Source organism: Pan paniscus, chromosome X (genome assembly GCF_029289425.2).
Source record: "Pan paniscus chromosome X, NHGRI_mPanPan1-v2.0_pri, whole genome shotgun sequence".
NCBI lineage: Eukaryota > Metazoa > Chordata > Mammalia > Primates > Hominidae > Pan > Pan paniscus.
In genome coordinates this window covers 134448979-134469663 of record NC_073272.2, presented here as the reverse complement: position 1 = coordinate 134469663, position 20685 = coordinate 134448979, and the positions used below count along the sequence as shown (strand labels likewise).

At 41.3% G+C, this 20685-nt stretch overlaps 3 protein-coding genes across 3 annotated transcripts; 1 reads left to right on the top strand and 2 right to left on the bottom strand.

Annotated features, from left to right (window-relative positions):
- Positions 1 to 6169: 6169 nt before the first annotated feature.
- On the bottom strand, positions 6170 to 7015 carry LOC103785378 (CAAX box protein 1). Its single transcript, XM_034949686.2, has one exon. It carries the CDS (start codon positions 7013 to 7015, stop codon positions 6386 to 6388), a length of 630 nt encoding a protein of 209 aa, XP_034805577.1. The 3' UTR covers positions 6170 to 6385.
- RTL8C (retrotransposon Gag like 8C) lies at positions 6170 to 7332 on the bottom strand. The gene has a single exon (XM_003814514.4). It carries the CDS (start codon positions 7330 to 7332, stop codon positions 6991 to 6993), a length of 342 nt encoding a protein of 113 aa, XP_003814562.1. The 3' UTR covers positions 6170 to 6990.
- A 6058-nt stretch (positions 7333 to 13390) lies between these two features.
- Positions 13391 to 18668, top strand: RTL8B (retrotransposon Gag like 8B). Its single transcript, XM_003814513.6, has one exon. The coding sequence runs from the start codon at positions 16702 to 16704 to the stop codon at positions 17041 to 17043; it is 342 nt and encodes a 113-aa protein (XP_003814561.1). The 5' UTR covers positions 13391 to 16701; the 3' UTR covers positions 17044 to 18668.
- The last annotated feature ends 2017 nt before the right edge of the window (positions 18669 to 20685 follow it).

Here is a 20685-nt window from a genome sequence, read left to right as displayed (position 1 = left end):
TTACCCTGGGAGGCAATTATTTGTAATTAAAACGTTCTAAGTTCCTTGTATTAATTCATTACTTTTTTCTACTCGTTAAGAAGTTATACACTCTATTTACATTATTTTAGTGATCACTCCAAAAAGTTAATATGCATAGTTAACATATAAATTTAGTCAATACAAAGTAATTAAAGCAACACACTTGACAAAAAGTTAGACCGATGGTACCAAATACTAGTGAGGAAATGGGACCACAAACATTGAGGGCAAGAGTGTAAAGTAAAAGAAATATTTTGGAAAACAACTTGGCTGTGCCTTTAGATTGGGTTCCCCATAAGCTGACTCTGATTGAGGACTCATCGGAAAGTGATATATTAGGAAGTGGTCCAAGTAAAAATATAGTGACCAGGGAGTGGGACCATGCAACAGGGAGAGGAAGAAGGCCGAACAATATTTTGATATCAACCAAGGTACCATTTAGGATCACTTTGGCACAATCCAATAGGGGGACACTGGAGACAATACAGGTCACAAATCACAGTTGTCTCAAACAGAAGCAACAGAGCTGGAATACTTATAACTATATATCTACCAATTATTAGCTAAAGTCTACTCTCTGGAGGACTTTAATTCTCAGATACTGGCTCTTCATGCTTGGAGACAAAAGGAGGTTGGTTCTGTAGTCCTGTGACAAAGAGCCACAGATTCTGGCTATTGGGGGAAAAAGCAAAAGCAGAGCTAAGGTGGATTAAAATGGCCAAGAGTACCAAGGGGATAAAGATAGAATATTAACAGTATCTGTTTTAGTGGGTATTAATCTTAACACCATGGAAAATAATATGACAGCTAGATCCTTCTCCCTCAGCCTTGCTTGCAATTATATGAACTAAGGGCTTAAATATACCCACTTAAAAATACCTGAAGTACACTCAACATTTTACCATTAAGTATGACGTTAGCTATATAGGTTTTTGTAGATGCTCCTTATCAGACAAGAATTCCCTTCCAATCCCAATTTGCTGGGATTTTTTATGAACTGATGTTCAATGTTGTCAAATGCTTTTTCTCCTACTATGACCAAAGAACATCAAGCTTTTAAAATTTATCGAGACTTGTTTAATGCCTTAGTAAATGGCTTATCTTGGTGAATGTACCATATGCACTCGAAAACACTGTGTATTAGCTGTTTGATACAGTGTTCTAGACATGTGTATTATTCTTTAGATTTTCTATGTCCGTGCTGGTATTTCGTCTAGTTGTTATATTAACTATTGAGAAAACATTGTTAAAATTTCCAATTTAAAAAAATACCTGGAGTATAATCTCTTGTTTGCAAATGCCTGTTTCTCTATCTGTACTGGTGTAAAAGAGTAGGCAGAAATATGGACTCCATCTTAAAATGATGATGAAATAAGGTCATGCGCATGAGGCACATCTAACATTTCTTTGTACATATTAGGACCTCGTTACACATGTCTTCATCATTTTTAAGTATTACAAATTAATATGTTTTTGTTTTGGCAGAGGGGACAAGGCTGGATCTGATGTCATGGCTACTTACATGGCAAGTTCTTTACTCTTATCTTGATGGCCTTGATTACATACATTGTGTAGACGCTAATTCATTGAATGGGTTCAAATGACCCATGCTGGTCTGAGGTTCCAGCGTTGCCCAGGAGAGTCCTGTTCAATGCACTCTGTTGTCTAGTCTTCTGCTAACACTAGAGATATAAGAATACTCATTAAACTCACTTTGGAAATGGCTGGACAGTTGGTGAGAGAGGGACTCCAAATTCAGCCAGGGTAATATTCCCTCTCAGGTAATAACAGTAAAGGAAAGCACTGAGAATGATGATTATAGTTAGGGTATTACACAGCTTTGGCTTCCAACATAGGCTACCTCTGTGATTCCATGAAGGCAGATCAAACTGGGAGCAGTGGAGCCTTTGGAAGGATTGTAGGCAATCTTTTAAGTTGAAAGTCAATTTGAATGTACATATCCTTTAACCTTATATTCTCTACACAACCAGCCCAGAACCACTTTAGAATAAATTCTCCTCCTTAAGATTTCCTGCTGAATGTGAATGTGGCCCCCAAATTTGTGGGTGGTTACATCTGAATTTTTTTTTTTTATGTTTGATCCTTGTATTTTTTCACAACATCTTATGGGCAGGTATTCTTTTTTTTTTCTTTCACCATTGTACTTGGTAACTTTGCTAACTCATTATTTGAATATACTTATATTCTTTTGGGAAGTTGGGAACACCTCAATGTTGGAGACCTCCTTAAATTTTGACAAGGTCTAAATTCAACTTTGCTGTTGTCTTCATCCCTAAAAATGTCATTTAATGCTCAATATCTGAAAGCTGATTAATAGGCTTTCATATTATAAGTTAAATATTGCTCCCTATAGAGGCCTAAAAATGATTTTTTTAAAAAAATCCTTAGCTGTATTACTTTTATACCTTCAGACATCAACTATCTCCACCAGCCCCATGGTTTGGGGGATGAGAGTAGGGTGTGAAAGTAGAATTAAAAGTATTCCAATTGTTTCAATTATGGTAGGGCAAAAGAGAGGGAGAAAGTAAACATTTTGTAAAAGCCTTACCTTTTTGGTGATAGAGGTGAAACAGGACCCAAAAAAAGGAATTTTATTGTGGGAAAAAGTATTTATTTTTGGGAATATTATCTTTATTGAAATTAAAGTTTTAGTAATGATAGAGGCAAAAAAAATTCCCTCTCATTACTCATGAGAATATAATTTGAAAACAATCTTTCTGGAGTGAGATTTTTAACAAACAGTTAAAATTGCATGGCCTTTGATATATACATTAGTTTTAGGAATCTATCCTAATGATCTTACCAAAACTTTGTTTGCTTCTAATGTGAGTAAATATGCAGTCCTCCACTCAGGTTGCAGAGTGGGTACTATTGCAGTCTTTAGCCCAAGACCCAAATTAACAGGCTTACTATAATTTCAGGGTTGTGAAATCCTAAATGTTCTCTTTTTGATCATGTGACAATATGCTCTCAGCAGCCTAAGACACAGCAACAGCCACATCAGGGAGAGAAAAATAGGTTCCAGGATCAGCTGGGCACTATGGCAGGGCCTCTGCAAGCAGTGGGCTAAAGGGGACAGGCATTAGAATTGGGGTACTGCCTCAGGGTTGGAAAAGAGAGACCCACTGAAGTGACAGTCAGGGGGCAGAATGAATTTGGTGACCATCTGTTAAGGACCAGTAAGAGAGTGGGTATGAAGAGGACTGGGGACAAGTGAAAGAAGGTGGTACAACCGTCAAGAGGGCCAAAAGCAGCTGTGTACGGGGAAGAGAAGGAGCTCAGTTCTGGGCTGGCAGCTACAGAATCAAGCCAGGCAGCCTTCCCTGAACCACCTTCTCCATCATCATAAAGTCAGGGATTGCTCATGCACATAAAGTCCAGGTACTTTCAGTCCTGGGGTCCGTGATGAGCTTCAGTGGTGGTAAGATAGAGGGACTTTGATTGCCCTCACCAAGTTTTGAAGGCTTTGTAGACTCCTTTTATTCTTTACTGTTCAGATGAGATCATTTCCCCATGTCATTAAATAGTTTGAGATCATCATGGCCTTTCATTTTACTTCATTTCACTGGGTATGTGTTCTGACTGACCTTTGTCCATCCCATACCTGGTCCCAACAGATTTCATACTTTTCATTTTAGGCTCTTTGATGCTCAGAACTGCTTATTGCAGTACCTGTGTAATCTGAGTGACCTTCATGATGGAAGACAAAACAGTGTTGCAGTATCTATAGAAGCAGGCAGGTCATCAGACCTCTGCAGTGGCACCTGGAGGAAGCATCCCTGCATCTAGGACTTCTGGTACTCAATCTCTCAGCCTACTCCTTTGGCCCTCCAGCACCCTAGTGACAGGCAGATCAGGGACACTCACAAAGGGTCCCGTTGAAATCCCCTTCCTTACTACATCTCTGCCTTAAGGTACAGGATTGCAGTTAGGCCACTGGTAGTAAGTGGGGAGTGACCTTTCACTAGTATATTCTACCAGGATTCCCCTGAGAACCAAGGCCTCAGGGCACTGAACCGTCCAAAGGCTACTTTGTTCCCCTATTAAATCTTTGTGGATCTGAGTGTCACAAAAATTTGTTTAAAGTTATCTTAATTATAGGCTTCAAGTCATTACTGGTCCCAATCACCAAAAGAAAGAGGTTAATTGTATTTCTGTTCTCTTTCTTATATTCATCTTCCATATTGTCACTTTTTATGTTTCTCCATCCTTTGGAGGTAAGGCCTTTTGCTTGGGTATTGACCACATTGCAGAGAATGAAGTGAGGGAAACAGTGACAACTGAAAAGGTGAGACTGCAAAGTAATACAAAAGAGCCGCTTCTACTCTTACAAATGCCATTCCTTTGTCCCTTTATGGAATCCTGTGAAGATGTTCATGATTGTGAATTATTACCCTACCCAAGACATTTGCAGCACAAAAGAGGACCCTTGAGATGATAAAACTAGCATAGATCAAGGAATAAGTCTCATTCTTGTAGGAGGAAGAAAACTGCTGGGGCATCGTTGTTGAGGGAAGTTGGGGGTTACTGACATTGTTCAAAGGATACCTAGAAGGTCCCTGCCCATTCTACCTACCTCCAGAGCCAGTGGACAGAGAGCACAGGGAATATGCTGGACCTACTCAGTAATGTAAACTGCTTCCAAGCACTTTTCCAACCACTTCAGCGAATCTGTGTTTAAAACTAAACAGTGAATATGCTTAACACAATCTTCCTTCATACCCATCCAGGAAGGCTGTCAGCACCTTGAATTGGCCTTCATGATTAGCCCGGTTTCAGTGTTTTAAGAGCCCTGTAAATCATAAAAACTTTATTTTATTAAGCAATTTGAATTTTATCTCTGATTTCAAAAAGATTTTGACCTATTATATGCCAAACTACAAATTCGTGATGTTTCCACTACTTCTGGGAATACAAATATTATCACATACCTAATACAGATAATAATGTACCTCCACCTCCACATACAGCCCTATGAATCACTGCTGAATGGCAAATTTTCACCTATTTAAATGAAGAGAGAGAAGCAATAAAATAAACAAAAAAAAAAACACTCTTGTGATTTATTCCTCATTCGTATGCTCTGGAAAAATAACACATATTAGAAATGGGGCAGAGAGGCCAGGCATGGTGGCTCACACTTGTAATCCCAGCACTTTGGGAGGGCAAGGCTGGGGGATCATGAGGCCAGAAGACTGAGACCATCCTGGCCAACATGGTGAAACCCTGTCTCTACTAGAAACACAGAAATTAGCCAGGTGTGGTGGCACGTGCCTGTAGTCTCAGCTACTCGGGAGGCTGAGGCAGAAGAATTGCTTGAACCCAGGAGGCAGAGGTTGCAGTGAGCCAAGATCATGCCACGGCACTCCAGCCTGGGCAACAGAGTAAGACTCCATCTCAAAAAAAAAAAAAAAAAAAAAAAGAAGGCAGAGAGTTGTTGACTGAGTGCTGCCCTACAAGCCCACCTTAGGATAATCTATCGGGATATTGAGCTTTTCCCAGAGATAGATGGGGTGGCAGAGGCATGTTAGCACAGTAGATTTCAAAGATTAGCATGCAGAGATATGTTGAAGATAATTTTGTTTTCTGCCCATTAGGGAAGGTGGTAATTGTATTGTGTTTCAGGTCATTCATTAAACAAGTTTGTACCTAAATTAACTACAGTTCTGCATTCCTTTCTCCACTACCTACCCAATTAAAGCAATATAAATGTAAATGCTTTTTCTGAAGTATCTAAGCCACTTAGCTGGTTCCCTGATAATGCGTTAAATAAAACTGTGAGAGGTGTTCACCAACAAATGTGTGAGATGTATGGCTTGTAACCATTTGGGGTATATGCTTTTAGACAATTTTTTGGAAATGAGGGAAGAAAAAGCACCCTTTCTGACTATTCCTTACCTTATCTTGGCCACATTCAGATTAAGGTTCATTTCCTAAGAGGCACAAAACTGCTTGTTTACAACATTAATCGTCTGGGATTGGTCACTGGTGAGATCTCCATTTGCAGGACACCACAGGACTCTGTGTCAACATCAGTCATAGCATCGCAGGGCATATAGTTTTTGAACAAGATATGGACCCCATTTACAGAACCAGGGAGGGAAAAGTGCCATATTCATTGAGACCATTTCTTTTCAATAATGTCTGACATTTATTGAAAATAAGGAAAAGACTTTCTCCAGGTAGTGTATTAGAGCAGAGCAGAATGCAGGGGTTACTGTGTTGAACAAAAGGCACACATCAGAGAGACAGTTGCAAACTCAGAATACTGGGTTATGGGCAAAACTAACTGGTCCACAAGAGAAAATGAGAGACTCGATTTGGCTGCCAGGCACACCTGGGCCTAGGCAAGAACACAAGAGGTTTCTGGGGGTGGGGAGGAAATAGGTCTCGCTGAAGGTGACAGATCCCTTGGGGGGCGGCCAGCTGTCTGGATCACTGTCCAGGGACTGTGGCCAGCCCAGATACCTCCGAGGTGAGTCCAGATCACTAGGAGCAGCAGTCTGTCGGTGGGATGCGATGGATGGCGATGGCTGTGGCAGCGCAGGTCTGTGGGCAGAATGATGTAGTCGTCTGGAAGTCTGGTGGGGAGGAGAGGGCTTGGCAGCGGCGGCAGTGGGTGGTCTGTCCAGTGTGTAACAGGAGCCCAGCTTGCAGCTGGAGCGCAGGACAGCGTCCAAATGTACATGGGAGGGGCTGGCTGGCTGGAAGGAGAGGGCGGCGGCTCGCTCCAGAGTGAGGCCCAGGGGCGGCAGCAGGAGCCTGGAGCGCTATTCCTGGAACAAAGGCAAGCACTACGCGGGAGGGAACAGGAGCGCAGGGGACATCGCGGCGGCTCGAGGGGGAGGGAGGCGCGGAGGGAGGGCGCCGGTGGCGACCCTGGCGGCGGCCAGTAACACAGCGGACCCTCCCCAGAGCACCCGCCCCCAGGCCCGAGGGTCTCCCGGCCTAGAAGTCCTCGTCCTCCTCCCATCCAAAGACTCGCTTCATCTCGGCCAGAAAGCCCCGGTAATCATTGAGGAGGGGGCTCTCCTTCTTGATGTAGGGGATCACCCACTGCAGGGCGGGCCCCGTGAGGCGGGTGATGAGGAACGTCACCTTCAGGGCGTCGCTGGAGAACGTGTTCTCGTCCACGAACATGTAGGAACCCGTCTGCACGATGAACTCCGGGAGTCGGTCGGTATCGCCGTCAAACGTCTCGGGAAAGGGAATCGGGTTCCTCCAGCGACGCGTCGCAGGCCGGATCGGCAAGGCCAGGAGGGCCTTTATCAGCTGCACCCGACCGTCCATCGCTGCTCCTCGCTTCGCTGGACGTCAATGGGCTCCACCCGGCTCTGCAGAGGTCAGTACCGAGGCGTCGCCGGAAATGCGTGTCCACGAAGGCCGGCTTAGGCTTGGGTGGGCGGGGCCACGAGCGGGGCTCCAACCCTCTCATGGACTCCGCCCACAAAGCCGGGTGGTCCCTAGTACGCAGGCGTGTCGTGGGGTATACACTGGCGAAGAGGGGCCTAAAGCCCTCAAGGAGGCCGACTTGTATCGGAGAGGCTGGGCTAAGGTTTCCTGAGGTAGCGGGACGGGGAGCAGGAGAGGAACCAGGGAGACCTGGTGGTGTACGGGGCGCGGGGAGCTCGCTCCGAGGGGATGTTAGGGGCCCTACGTAGTTCTGGTAGTTGAGGAGTCCTTCGGCAGCACTCGTCCCCACCTCTCATCAGCCCTTGGGTATGCATTCAAGGAGCCTTGGCCCTAGACGCCACTCGTATGAGGTTCTGTGAACACATTTTCCTGCTGCTTCTTTCATCTCTCAACCAGATTATTGGCTCCCTATTTTGCAACATTAATAGAGAAGCCCCACATATTAGCAAATACAATCCAGAGCAGCATATTCAAAGAGTAATGTACCACGCTTGAGGGATGGATACTCCATTCTCCATGATGTGATTATTAACACCTAGCATTTGATAGCACAACAAGATGACTACAGTCAAAATAATTTAATTGTACATTTAAAAATAACTAAAAGTATAATTGGATTGTTTGTAGCACAAAGGATAAACGCTTGAGGGGAATGGATGCCCCATTTACCATTATGTGATCATTATGCATTGTATGCCTATGTTAAAGCATTTCATGTACCCCATAAATACGTATACCTATTATGTACCCACAAAAAGTATAAATAATTTTTTAAAAAGAATAATATACCACGAGCAGTTAATGTAAGGAGGGTTAAATATTAAGAAATCTCTTAATTTGTTATAAAAGCTGCCCTCAGTTCTCTGCCATGTTGCCCTGTCCATAGGCAGTTCACAACAGTGCCGCTTGTTTCTTCATGGAACAAAGGGAGAATGTGTCTCCTTGAAAGATGGAGTCATGAAGGGGTGGCCAGCCCCTCCACACCTGTGGGAGGGTTTCTTGTCAGGTGGGACGAGAGACTGAGAAAAGAAATAAGAGACAAAGTATAGAGAAAGAAAAGTGGGCCCAGGGGACCAGCGCTCAGCATACCAGCATACGGAGGACCCGCGCTGGCACTGGTCTCTGAGTTCCCTCAGTATTTATTGATCATTATCTCTACCATCTCGGAGAGGGGCACGTGGCAGGACAATAGGGTAATAGTGGGGAGAGGGTCAGCAGGAAAACATGCGAACAAAGGTCTCTGTGCCATAATTAAGTTTAAGGAAAGGTGCTGTGCCTTGATGTGCACGTATACAAACATCTTGGTGCATTAAAGAGCAGTATTGCCGCCAGCATGTCTCACTTCCAGCCCTAAGGTGGTTTTCTCCTATCTCAGTAAATGGAACATATGATCGGGTTTTACACCGAGACATTCCATTGCCCAGGGACGATCAGGAGACAGATGCCTTCCTCTTATCTCAACTGCAAAGAGGCCTTCCTCTTTTACTAATCCTCCTCAGCACAGCCCTTTACAGGTGTCGGGCTGGGGGACGGTCAAGTCTTTCCCTTCCCAGGAGGCCATATCTCAGGCTATCATATGGGGAGAAACCTTGGACAATACCTGGCTTTCCTAGGCAGAGGTCCCTGCAGCCTTCGGCAGCGTATTGTGTCCCTGGGTACTTGAGATTAGAGAATGGTGATGACTTTTAACAAGCATACTGCCTTCAAGCACTTTTTTAACAAAGTGCATCCTGCATAGCCCTAAATCCATTAAACCTTGAGTCAACACAGCACATGTCTCTGCAAGCACAGGGTTGGGGCTAGGGTTACAGATTAACAGCATCTCAAGGCAGAAGAATTTCTCTTAGTACAGAACAAAATGGAGTCTCTTATGTCTACTTCTTTCTACATAGACACAGTAACAGTCTGATCTCTCTTTCTTTTCCCCACAAGTCATGTATAAACTAACGTAATCATGGGAGTTACATCTCATCACCTTTGCCACATTCTATTGGTTAGAAGCAAGCCATAGTCCCCACCTGCACTGAAAGATATGACCAGGACATTGGGATGTTGGGAGCCACCTTAGAATCTGTCTGCCACAGCATGGATATACAAATTTGGTGATCCATTCATTTGTTGGAAGATATTTGGCACATTTACAGGTTTTGGAAATTACAAAGGAATCAGCTATAAGCATTTATGTACAGATTTTTGTGTGAGCATAGGTTTTCATTTTTCTAGAGTAAATTCCTAGAGCAAAGATTTGTGTCATATGGTTCCCAATAAAAACTCTCATTAAACTTTGAAGGGAGCTCCTAAATCTGAGGAAGAGCATCTACAAAAAACCTACAGCTATCATACTCAAAGGTGAAAGCCTGAATGCTTTTCACTCTTAGATCAAGAACAAGACATGTAGAGGGGAACAACACACACTGAGGCCTATCAGAGGGTGGAGGGTGGGAGGAGGCATAGGATCAGGAAAAATAACTAATGGCTAATAAGCTTAATACCTGGGTGATGAAATAATCTGTACAACAAACTCCCATGACACAAATTTACCTATGTAACAACCTGCACTTGTACCCCTGAACTTGAAAGTTATGCCCACTCTCATCACTTTAGTGCAATATTGTACTGGAGATTCTAGACAGTGCAATGAGGGCAAAGAAAATAAGGAAAGGAAAAAGTAATAAAAGGCATCTAGATTGGACAGGGCAAAGGCAAACTTCTGTTATTCATACACAACAGGATCATGTATATAGAAAACAGATTTTCTAAGATCAACAAAAAATACTAGAACTAAGAAGCGAGTTTCCCAAGGTTGCAGGACATAGGCGAATATACAAAAATCAATTGTAATCCTAGTAACGAACGAGAGAAATTTGAGCTAGAATTTTAAACACCATAAAAACGTAAAAAATGTTAGGGTTAAATATGACAAAGGAGATGAGACTTGTACCCTGAAGACTACAGAACATTCCTGACATATATTACAAAATATCTGAATATTGGAGAGATATAGTCATGAACTGGAAGATTTGATATTGTTAGTATATCAATTCTCCCAAAATTGATGTATAGATTCAAAATCCCAGCAAGTGTTTTAACATATAAAAAACAACTAATTGCTTCTAAAATTCATAGGGAAATGCAAAAAAAAAATGCATTAGCAAAAACAGCTTTGAAATTGAAAAAATAAGTTGGAGGACTAATAATATTTGATTTCAAGATTTATAATAAAGCTACTGCAATTAAGACAATGTGATATTGTTATCAAAATAGACAAATACAGTCATCCCTTAGAATTTACAAGGGATTGGTTCCAGGACCCCTGCAAATACCAAAATCTGAGGACACTCAACTCCCTTATATAAAATGGTATAATATTTGCATATAACCTATGTATATCCTCCCATATACTTTAAATCATATCCAGATTACTTATAATACCTAATACAATATAAATGCTATGTAAATAGTTGTTACCTCATATTTTTAATTGTACTCTTTTTCTAATTTTTACTTTTATTTCAATAGTTTCTGGGGTACAGGTGGTTTTTTGTTACATGGATAAGTTCTTTAGTGGTGATTTCTGAGATTTTAGGGCACCTGTCACCCAAACAGTGTACACTGTACCCAATACGTAGTCTTTTATCACTCACTCCCCTCCCATCCTTCCCCCAGGGTCACCAAAGTCCATTATATCAATCTTATGCCTTTGCATCCTCATAGTTTAACTCGACTTGTAAGTGATAACATACAATATTCGGTTTTCCATTCCTGAGTTAACTTCACCTAGAATAATGGCCTCCAGCTCTATCCAAGTCGCTGAAAAAGACATTATTTCATTCCTTTTTATGGCTGAGTAGTAGTACATGTTGTATATATACCACATGTTCTTTATCCACTCGTTGGTTGATGGGCACTTAGGTTGGTTCCATATCTTTGCAGTTGCGAATTGTGCTGCTATAAACATGCATGTGCATATGTCTTTTTCACAGAGTGACTTATTTTCCTTTCCTTATTTCCCAGTAGTGGGATTGCTGGATTGAATGGCAGTTCTACTTTTAGTTCTTTAAGGAATCTCCATACTGTTTTCCACACTGGTTGTACTAATTTACATTCCCACAAGCAGTGTAAAAATGTTCCCTTTTCCATACATCCATGCCAACATCCATTGTTTTTGGACTTTTAAATTATGGCCATTCTTGCAGGAGTAAGGTGGTATCTCACTGTGGTTTTAATTTGCAGTTCCCTGATGATTAGTGATGTTGAGCATATTTTCATGTTTACTGGCTGTTTGTGTGTCTTCTTTTGAGAAATGTCTATTCATGTCATTTGCCCACTTTTTGATGAGTTTTTTTTTTCTTGCTGATTTTTTTTTTAGTTCCTTGTAGATTCTGAATATTAGTCCTTTGTTGAATGCATAGTTTGTTAATACTAGCTGTCTACTCTACTGATTATTTCTTTTGCTGTGCAGAAGATTTCAGTTTAATTAGGTCCCCTTTATTTATTTTTATTTTTGTTGCATTTGCTTTTGGGGTCTTGGTCATGAATTATTTGCCTAAGCCAATGTCTAGAAGAGTTTTTATGATGGTATCTTCTAGAATTTTTATGGTTTCAGGTCTAAGGTTTAAGTCTTTGCTCCATCTTGAGTTGAATTTTTTTATAAGGTGAAAGATGGAGATCCAGTTTCATTCTTCTACATGTGTCTTGACAGTTTTCCCGGTACCATTTATTGCATAGGGTGTCCTTTCCCCAAATTATGTTTTTGTATGCTTTTTTAAAGATATGTTGGTCGTGTTTGACTTTATTTCTGGGTTCTCCATTCTGTTACATACCTATTTTTATACCAGTACCCTGCTGTTTTGGTAACTATAGCCTTGTAGTATAACTTGAAGTCAGCAAATGCGATGCCTCCAGATTTGTTCTTTTTGCTTAGTATGACTTTTGCTATGAGGGCTCTTTTTTTTGATTCCATATGAATTTTAAGATTGTTTTTTATACTTCTGTGAAGAATGATGAGGGTATTTTGATGGTAATTGCATAGAATTTGTAGATTGCTTTGGGCAGTATGGTCATTTTCACAATATTGATTCTTCCCATCCATGAGCATGGAGTGTGTTTCCACTTCTGTCATCAATGATTTCTCTCAGCAGTGTTTTGTAGTTTTCCTTATAAAGATATTTCACCTCCTTCATTAAGTATATTCCTAAGTAGTTTTATTGAAGCTGTTATGAAAGGGATTGAGTTCTTAATTTGATTCTCGGCTTGGTCATTATTGATGTATAGCAGCAAAAATCCTCAATAAAATACTAGCTAACTGAATCCAACAGCATATCAAAAAGATAATATGTTATAATCAAGTGGGTTTCATACCAGGGATACAGGGATGGTTTAATATATGCAAATCAATAAATGTACTATATTTATTGGAAGTCAAACTGTTGTTGTTCACCAATGATATGATTCTATACCTAGAAAATCCTAAAGACTCATCCAGAAAGCTCCTAGATCTGATAAACGAATTCAGTATAGTCTCAGCATACAAAATCAATGTATACAAATTATTTTTTATTATTTTTTTCCAGAGTATTTTGATCTGCCATTGGTTGAATCTGCAGATGCAGAACCCATGGATATAGAGGACCAACTGTAGATGAATAGAACTGGATATGCAATTCAGAAATAGACCCACACATATATGGACAGCTGATTTTTGTAAAGTTGTAAAGTCAATTCAGTGGAAAAGGGATAATATTTTCAAAATGATGCAGGAAAAGTTGAATGTCCATTTACAAAAAAAATTAATTTGATCCATATCTCACACCATATGCAAAAATTAACTAAAAAACGTTAATAGACCTAATGGTAAAACCTAAAATTATAAAGCTCCTAGAAGAAAACAGGAAAAAAAACTTTTGAAACCTTGGATTAGACAAAGATTTCTTAGCTATCACAACAAAAGCACAATTCTCATAAGCAAAATTTGGTAAATTGGACTTCATCATATTAAAAAGCATGTGCTCTTCAAAAGACAATGTTAAGAGAATGAACACAGAAGGCACAGGCTGGGAGAAAATATTTGTAAGTGGCATATCTAATGAAGATTTGAATACAGGATACATATAGAACTCTCAAAACAACAATGTAAAGGTCAACAACCTGATTTAAAATGGAAAAAAATATCTGAAGAGACACTTCACTAAAAAAGATAAATGTATGACAAATAAGCAACAAAAAAGGTGTTCAGGGACATATGAATTTTATCTGTTTCTTAATAGTAGGAAGTAAAATCAGTCAAATGCATTTTCTGTGTCTATGTGTGTTCTGTGTTCCCTAATTTATGAAGTTAGGGAATTGCAAATTAAAACCACAATCACACCTATTAGCATGGCTGAAGTAAAAAAGAAAACCAACAAATAAAGAACCCAGAACAAAACAAAACCTGACAATACTGAGCGTAAATGGGTTTGAAAAGCAACTTAATCTCTCATATATTGCTGGTGGGAATACAGAATGTTAGCCACTTGGGAAAGCATTTTTGGCATCTTACAAGTTTCTTTTATCCAGCTTTACACACTATAGTTCCTCCTCCCCTGAGATGACCACTATTCTGAATTCTGTAAGCATTTAGCTTTGCCTATTTTTAACACTGATATAAAGTGGAATCCTAAAGTATATACAAATTTTGTGCCTCACAACTTCTATTCAATGTAACATCTGTAGCATTCCTCCACATTGCTGTGTGTACTAATACAGAATTCCATTGTATGACTATGCGATAATTTATTTATCCATTTGCCTAATCTAGTAAAATATAAAAAGAATAATATGCCATGATTAAATGAAATTATCCCAGCAATGCAAGGTTGTTTTATGAATCAAAATCAATTATAATTTACTGTACTAACTAAAAGGAACTGTAGCAGACAAAATGGCAATCCCCCAAAGATGTGTGTGTCCTAATTCCCAGAACCTGAAAATATAAAGCAAGAAGTATTGCGGGATCTGGCCAGCAGCCGGCAATGCAACGGGGCTCTCTCTTTGTTCCCAGGCAGATCAGCAGGTCAAGAAATAATAGACACACACAAGATAGTGAAAGCTGGGTCCGGGGGGTCACCGCCTTCTGGTCCCACGGTGCCAACAATGCACTGGATATACCAGCATTTATTATTAAGTTTAGTGAGGGCAGGGGTAGGTTAGTGAGGGATTTAAGGTCATTTGATTATGAGGTGAGATGGTCACATGGGGATTAAGTAATTCTTTAACATAACATCTGTATGCAGAAGTACAGTATACAGAGAAAAGAATTTACAATATAGTGTGTGCATCAGTAATTTCTAACAGAGCCTTAAAACAGAAACAGTCTTTCCATAACCTATGATTAGCAAGATATTAATCAGCAGTAACAGTTGCAGCAAAAACTGGTTACAAACAATCCATAGAAACAGGACGTGAAGCTAGACAACTGGTTAGACCAGAAATTCTCAGAAGGGAGTATGCCTTAACCCTAAAGAGGCCTAGAAGAGCCGTGGCAAGATGAGGGCATTTATAGCCCTATCTTATCCATATGGACAGGCGCCCTTCATGCATTCATTTATAGGCTCTCCACGAGGGTCGCATTCCATTCCCAGAGCTATGAACATCAGCTTTTCTGGGATAGGAATCTCGGTGATGTGAAACCTCCCTGACTGCACATCCATTCATAGGCTCTCTGCAGGGGGAAGCACATCACGTGCTGTTGGCTCTTTGTGGCATTCCAACCTGGCATTGTCTTTATACAATCCTGCATGCAATTTTGTATTTACAATAATCAGGAGTATTTCATCTTTTATTCCATAGCAATAGTTTCAGGGGGTCTCCCTACAAAGAAGGAATTAAAGCTGCAGACAGAACTAAAGTTGCTAATCAGTTGCACTGAAAATATGAAGATTATCATCAATTATCTAATCATATGAACTCTTAAAAGTGGAAGATGAAGGGAGAGAGGATTAGAAAGAAGCCACATGAGAAAAATTTGACACCCACTATTGCTGACTTTGAAGGGGAAGAAGGTGGCAATGAGCCAGTAAATATGGCATCCTCTACAAGCTGGGAATGGCCCTCATATTACAGAGCAAGAACACAGTACCTCAATCCTACAACCACAAGGAACTGAATTCTGCCAATAGTCTAAATGAACGGGAAAGAAATTATTTCATAGAATCTCCAGAAAGGAACATAGCCTCCCAATACTATGACTTTGGTCTAGTATGACCCATATGGAACTTCTGACCTACAAAACAATAAGATGATAAATTTGTGTTGTTTTAAACCACTAAATTTGTGGTAATTCGTTAAGACAGCAACAAAAAGCTAACGCAAAGAGAAAATCCATAGGACCATATTCAATAGACACAGAAAATGCATTTGACTGATTTCATTTCCTATTAAGAAATAGATAAAATTCATGGAGGGTATCTTGTAATTTGGAGGAAAGATATATCACATTTAGTTGTACTGGTAGGACACTTTTACTGAATGGCCTGTATGGATGTTTCGGAAATATGCATGCTACTCTGCTCATCAGGACTTACATAACCTAGTCAACCCAACTGCGTTGAAAGTATCTATGGCAAACAAGTGATCAAGGTACACATCATCAATAACAAAATATACTACATCATGAACACCTTGATATGATAAACTAACACACAAAATCTTTGCTGTAGTATACCTGGCAAAAATAACTGATTCTAATCATGAGAAAACATCAGAGGAAAGCAAATCTAGGGACATTTTAAAAAATTGTTGACCAATAATTTTCAAAAGTGTCATAGCTGAGGGTTTGCGAAGGAACATGGAAGGACAGAGAGCATGGGACAAGGAATAGATATACCAGGCTGACTAATCAGCTTTAAAGAACTTACAGGCTTTGCTCTCCAAGCACATGGGCTTGGACCTCACCAAAAAAATCCTCACTCCCCAACCGCCTAGAAAGACTTTGCCCCACCCCTACGGTGCGACCCTGCCTCCTTGACCAGTTAAGCCAGCCACCACATTTCCCACCACCTGCTCCGCTGGGTGCCCCGGGACCCCCTGGCGCACTAATGACCTCCAGGCCTTCTGGGCAGAGCTTGCCAAAGCGCCTGGGCCCTCCCCATGGCTCCGCCCACATCCCGGCTTCTCCTCCCGCGACATGCACTTCCCGCGACGCCTCGGTGCAGCCCCCGGCGAAGCCCAGCGCAGCTCAGCTAAACTCAGCGGAGCCAGCGCGGCGCGATGGAAGGTCGGGTGCAGCTGACGAAGGCCCTCCTGGCTCGGCCCCTCCGGCCCGCGGCGCGTCGCTGGAGGAACCCGATTCCCTTTCCCGAGACGTTTGATGGCGATACCGACCGGCTCCCGGAGTTCATCGTGCAGACGGGCTCCTACATGTTCGTGGACGAGAACACATTCTCCAACGACGCCCTGAAGGTGACGTTCCTCATCACCCGCCTCACGGGGCCCGCCCTGCAGTGGGTGATCCCCTACATCAAGAAGGAGAGCCCCCTCCTCAGTGATTACCGGGGCTTCCTGGCTGAGATGAAGCGGGTCTTTGGATGGGAGGAGGACGAGGACTTCTAGGCCGGGAGACCCTCGGGCCTGGGGGCGGGTGCTCTGGGGAGGGTCCGCTGTGTTACTGGCCGCCGCCAGGGTCGCCACCGGCGCCCTTCCTCTGCGCCTCCCTCCCCCTCGAGCCGCCGCGATGTCCCCTGCGCTCCTGTCCCCTCCCGCGTAGTGCTTGCCTTTGTTCCAGGAATAGCGCTCCAGGCTCCTGCTGCCGCCCCTGGGCCTCACTCTGGAGCGGGCTGCCTCCGCCCTCTCGTGCCAGCCCAGCCCCTCCCATGCACATTTGGACGCTGTCCTGCGCTCCAGTTGCACAAAGCTGATCTCCTGTTACACACTGACAGACCACTGACAGCCGCCGCTGCCAACCCCCCTCCTCCTCACCAGACTTCCAGACGACTACATCATGCTGCCCACAGACCTGCGCTGCCACTGCCATCGCCATCCATCGCATTCCACCGACAGACTGCTGCTTCTAGTGATCTGCTTCTAGTGATCCTCATCTGTACCTCGGAGGTATCTGGGCTGGACACAGCCCCTGGACAATGATCCAGACAGCTGGCTGCCCCTCAAGGGACCTGTTACCTTCAGCGAGACCCATTTCCTCCCCAATCCCAGAGACTTTTTGTGCTCCTGCCACATGGCTGCCAGGGCTCAGTTGTGCCTGGCAGCCAAATCGAGTCTCTCATTTTCTCTTGTTAGTTTTCTCAGTTAGTTTTGCCCAGAATCCATTTCTCTTCTGAATTTGCAGCATTTTCTCAGGTGCTTTTTGATCAACAAAATAACTTGTATCTTCTGCTTAACTCCTTTATACTACCTGGAGAAAAGTATTTTCCATATTTTCAATAAATGTCAGACACTATTGAGAAAGAAATAGAGTCTGAATGAATATGGCACCTTTCCCTCCCTGGTCCTGTAAATGTGGTCCATATTTGTTCAGAAGCGATATCCCCTGCCATTCAGTGACTGATTTTGACTCCTGCATTATAAAACAACTAAGATAGAGTCCTGTGGTAACCTGGGGGATAGCGTCCCCACTGGTGATCCTTCTGTCCCAGATGTTGAATCCTCTAAACCAGTTAGGATTATCCCAAGCCTCTTAGTAAATGAATCGTTACCTCATTTTGGTCAACACTATGTGAGAAGTCAGCCAGCAGGCTCTTGGAAAAGGTATCCTCATTTCCAGAAAGTGGTTTGAAAACACAATTCCCAAATTGTTACAAACCATAAATCCCACACAGATTATTGGTGAACAGCTGTAAAATTTTACTTAACCCATGATTCAGGGAACCAACAGAAATATATAGGTGCTTTTCAAAAGCATTTATAAATTCTTGATTATGTAGGTAGTGGGGGGAAATGCAGAAATGAGATCATTAATTTAGATACAAACCTGGTTGATGACCAGGGGGTTTTATTTTGCAGAAGAATTGGGTATTTGGTATCATTTTATTCAATTACATGTGATCCTGGTACATTTCATAAGCTTGGGTAAAAAATTTTTTTGTTATTTTCCATGCACAATAAGGGAAATGTTTTAATTGGCTTTGTGCCTCCTGCTTTACAACAGTTCTGGCCTCAAGTTACCAGGTAGCCTGAACTTTGATTTTATTTTACCATTAAATTGCTTTAATACCATTGTATTTGGTGAAGTTTTAGTCTTTGTGTAGCTTATTTCATAGATATACCAAAAATGAAGGAAGTTTTGTGGTATATTCAATGTAAAACCACATACATTGACCCAGCACTTGTTTTTTTGTTGTTATTTTTCTTTTGTTTGTTTGTTTTTTAAATTATACTTTAAGTTTTAGGGTACATGTGCACAACATGCAGGTTTGTTACATATATATACATGTGCCATGTTGGTGTGCTGCACCCATTAACTCGTCATTTACATTGGGTATATATATCTCCTAATGCTTTCCCTCCCCACTCCCCCCACCCCACAACAGGCCCCAGTGTGTGATGTTCCCCTTCCTGTGTCCATGTGTTCTCATTGTTCAATTCCCACCTATGAGTGAGAACAGACCCAGCACTTGTTTTACGACAGTGAATGCCTGAAGTGTTGGTCACCGATCATGATTGAACATTGTTTGTAATCTTATATCTCAAGTGAATTGCGTGTCGAAAATCACGTTATTCAGTCCAATTCTGTTCCTAGTATTTTGCATAAGTTTCCCTTGAAATTTATAGGGAATATTCAATTTAAAAATGAGTAAATTCATGGTCAGATTGAATGCGTTCAGTTTTCTGGAATGAATGACATTTGCAGGTCACGTTGCACAGTTTTATTTTAAAACCATAATTGTGTATTTAATATACTGTTTTTCTTTAAATTTGGCTTTGGGCCTCATTTCCAGGTGTTCTCCCACAGAAAAAATGATGTGTGTAGTTTTTATATGCAAACGAGTTAAAGAAGAGTGATCTAGAGCCAGGCTGGTCAAGACAAGAATTGGCTGGAATAGGCTGCTCTTCCCCCATTCCATCATGTGCTGTCCCCACCCCTTTGGCCACCTGGGCTGACTGTGTCTTAATACCTCAAGTGCAAGTATATAGGAGTAAGAAATGAACAATGCCTGCCTCCTTATACTCATGCCTACATTGTATGACATCTAGTATGAAAGGGAAACATTAAAGGAAAACCCTTGTTTTGCTCTAAAACCTGAGGACGGTAAACACTGAGAGTAACCTGGTGCTTGGTTTGAAGTAAAACACAAATATTTCCCTTTTATAATGGTGATGGTTGTGTTTGCTTATTAGCCTTTTTGCTGGTTAATTCTTATGCTGACTGGAAATGTGTATATTGCTTCTTGAAATGATTTAATGACTTCTATATTGGTGAACATGGACGTTCTCTAAGTATAATCCACTTATATTATATTTACAAATCAGTAAGATTGATTGCTGGTATTTGGATTTTGTGTTATCTGTGTATTTGTTACTGGCAGGAATGCAAATTTGAGAAATTAGGATGCTAACTAGCCTCATTAATCTTGGCTTTTCAGGCAGAGCTCTGGACCTTGAACAATATCTCCTTATGGAATGAAGCACTTGTATTACATACCCGTTGCCCATAGTATCCTAAAGGTATACTTGCCAATTAAGAGCAAATCTCCCAGATTTACATTGTATTACCAACTGTCCGATTTTTGCCATTGTTTTCTCCTAAAAAAAAAAAAAACTATGTTCAATGTCAGATGATAATAACGTTACTTAGCATAAGGAATTCTTTATGAAACTGTTCTAAATGATGTTAACTTCATTTTAATTTAAGAAATTTTCTAAGTTATGTTACTGATTACTGACAGTAACACACCAAAAGTACAGTTCTATTATGTGCATTTCATGGTCTTCAGTGCCAGTATTCAGTAACATACTGAATACTCAGCTGAAATCCATTTGGAAATTTATTATGCATAATATTGCACGGTATGAGTGTCACTAATCAGTAACAAAGTGAGGAAAACCAAAGATTTGTTACCCATAGTTTTTCATAAATCAATTGCCTTGTCACTGAAGAATAACAACATAAAAGGACTCCTCTGAAAGTCCCCTTCTAGCAAAAAAAAAAGGGGGGGTATTGCGTCTTGGCATAATATCTTATAATTTCCCTGTGATGTTTACTTAAAGCAAGAAGACCTATGGTATCCTTTGGCAGGG

What these genes read in the sequence shown, in the direction of transcription:
- RTL8B (XM_003814513.6), top strand. Translation starts at nt 16,702, where the DNA reads ATGGAAGGTCGGGTGCAGCTGACGAAGGCCCTCCTGGCTCGGCCCCTC.
- LOC103785378 (XM_034949686.2), bottom strand. Translation starts at nt 7,015, where the DNA reads ATGGGAGGAGGACGAGGACTTCTAGGCCGGGAGACCCTCGGGCCTGGG.
- RTL8C (XM_003814514.4), bottom strand. Translation starts at nt 7,332, where the DNA reads ATGGACGGTCGGGTGCAGCTGATAAAGGCCCTCCTGGCCTTGCCGATC.